The sequence below is a fragment of the Magnolia sinica genome, chromosome 18 (genome assembly GCF_029962835.1).
Source record: "Magnolia sinica isolate HGM2019 chromosome 18, MsV1, whole genome shotgun sequence".
In the NCBI taxonomy this organism is placed as follows: Eukaryota; Viridiplantae; Streptophyta; class Magnoliopsida; order Magnoliales; family Magnoliaceae; genus Magnolia; species Magnolia sinica.
The window spans coordinates 53421390-53423078 of record NC_080590.1 but is presented as its reverse complement, the minus strand read 5'-3'; the positions used below and the strand labels follow the sequence as shown (position 1 = coordinate 53423078).

The following is a 1689-nucleotide window of genomic DNA, read 5'->3' as shown; positions in this document are numbered from 1 at the left end:
AGGTGTACTTGATGGGTGGAGAGAGAGTGTGTGTTGACTTTAGAGGTTGCTTGGGGATGGGTGTTTGTACTTGACATGATGGGATGGAGTACTTGACACTTGATGCGATTGATGGGACATTCTCTTGGGATTGCAACGCGCGGCGTTTCTCTCGAAATGAACACGGGCCCACATCTCCTGGCTCGGGTATCGTCTCGGCGCGTGAGATGCGGCATCGGAACCGCGGCGACGGCGCGGTCGCAGGGGTACAAGTCTTGGGTCGAGTCGACTCGGGTTGATGGCGAATGAATTAGGGTCACGCGTAAATACTGATAAAGGAAGGAGAAATGTTGGATTTCATTCAAGGTTATGGCGCGCAATTTTCTTTCAGTGAACCGAGTATACTAGTAGCTTCATTGGTCATAGAACTAGCATTGATTTGTCGCATCATTGAATCTCAGGAACAGGATGAATCACTAAAGAAGTTGAGGCAAAGGTGGGATTGTGAAGGAATGCAGGACTGGCACGTTAGCTCGGACGGCGGACCGAGATACCGAGGCCGTATTTGCTTTCTGAAGGTGCCCGAATTGAAGCAAGCAATACTGGACGAAGCACATAGATCTTGTTTCACCGTTCACCCTAGTAGTACAAAGATGTATCGGGATGTCAGACGTCAGTACTGGTGGGAAAATATGAAGCGTGATATTGCAGAATACGTTGCCAAGTGCCTCACCTGCAAGCAAGTAAAGGCAGAACACCGCAAGCCACCAGGTCTCTTATAGCCATTGCCTCTCGCCGAATGGAAGTGGGAATGCATCAACATGGACTTCATCTCAGGACTTACAAAGACATGTAGGAATCATGACTCCATTTGGGTAATAGTTGACAGGCTGACCAAGTCATCTCGGTTCCTCCCTATATGTGTGAATAATTCAGTTGACGACTTGGCTAAATTATATATCCAGGAGATTGTTCATGCTTATGGCATTCCTCGGGAAATCGTGTCTAACAGCACACCATGTTCACCTCCACCTTCTGGAAGAGGCTGCAAGAAGAGTTAGGCACCGAGTTGAAATTTAGCACAACATTTCACCCACAGACAAACGGTCAGACTGAAAGGGTAAATCAAGTGTTAGAAGATATGTTGAGAGCATGTATGCTTGAATTTAAGGGCAGTTGGGATGAGCACATCCATCTCACAGAATCCGCATATAACAACATTTTTCAAACCAGCATTGGCATGGCACCATTCGAAGCTTTATACGGACGACCTTGTCGAGCACTGCACTGCTAGGCCAAAGTTAGAAAGAAGAGTTTACTAGGACCAGAGATAGCCTAGGAAACTACAAAGAAGATAGACATAATTTGAAAACGTCTACGTACGGCTCAGAGCAGGCAGGAGAGATATGCAGACAATCATAAACGGGATCTAGAATTTGCAGTTGGGAATCACGTGTTCTTGAAGATCTCCCCTATAAAGGGCATTATGCGATTTGGGAAGAAGGGAAAGCTCTCCCCCTGATTTATTAGGCCTGTTGAAATCATGGGCAGAGTCGGGGCCGTCGCCTACTGTCTTACTCTACCGCCGAAATTCACCAACATTTATAATGTCTTCCACATATCTATGTTGAAGAAATATAAACCAGCTGCATCTCATATCATTAGCTGGGAGGAGGTCGAGTTAAATGACGACACCAACTACATCGAAGC

At 46.4% G+C, this 1689-nt stretch overlaps 1 protein-coding gene across 1 annotated transcript; it reads left to right on the top strand.

Moving 5' to 3' along the window:
• The first annotated feature begins 326 nt into the window (after window positions 1-326).
• Window positions 327-1040, top strand: LOC131232402 (uncharacterized). The gene is made up of 2 exons (XM_058228625.1): window positions 327-750; window positions 862-1040. The coding sequence occupies exons 1-2, from the start codon at window positions 327-329 to the stop codon at window positions 1038-1040; spliced, it is 603 nt and encodes a 200-aa protein (XP_058084608.1).
• The last annotated feature ends 649 nt before the right edge of the window (window positions 1041-1689 follow it).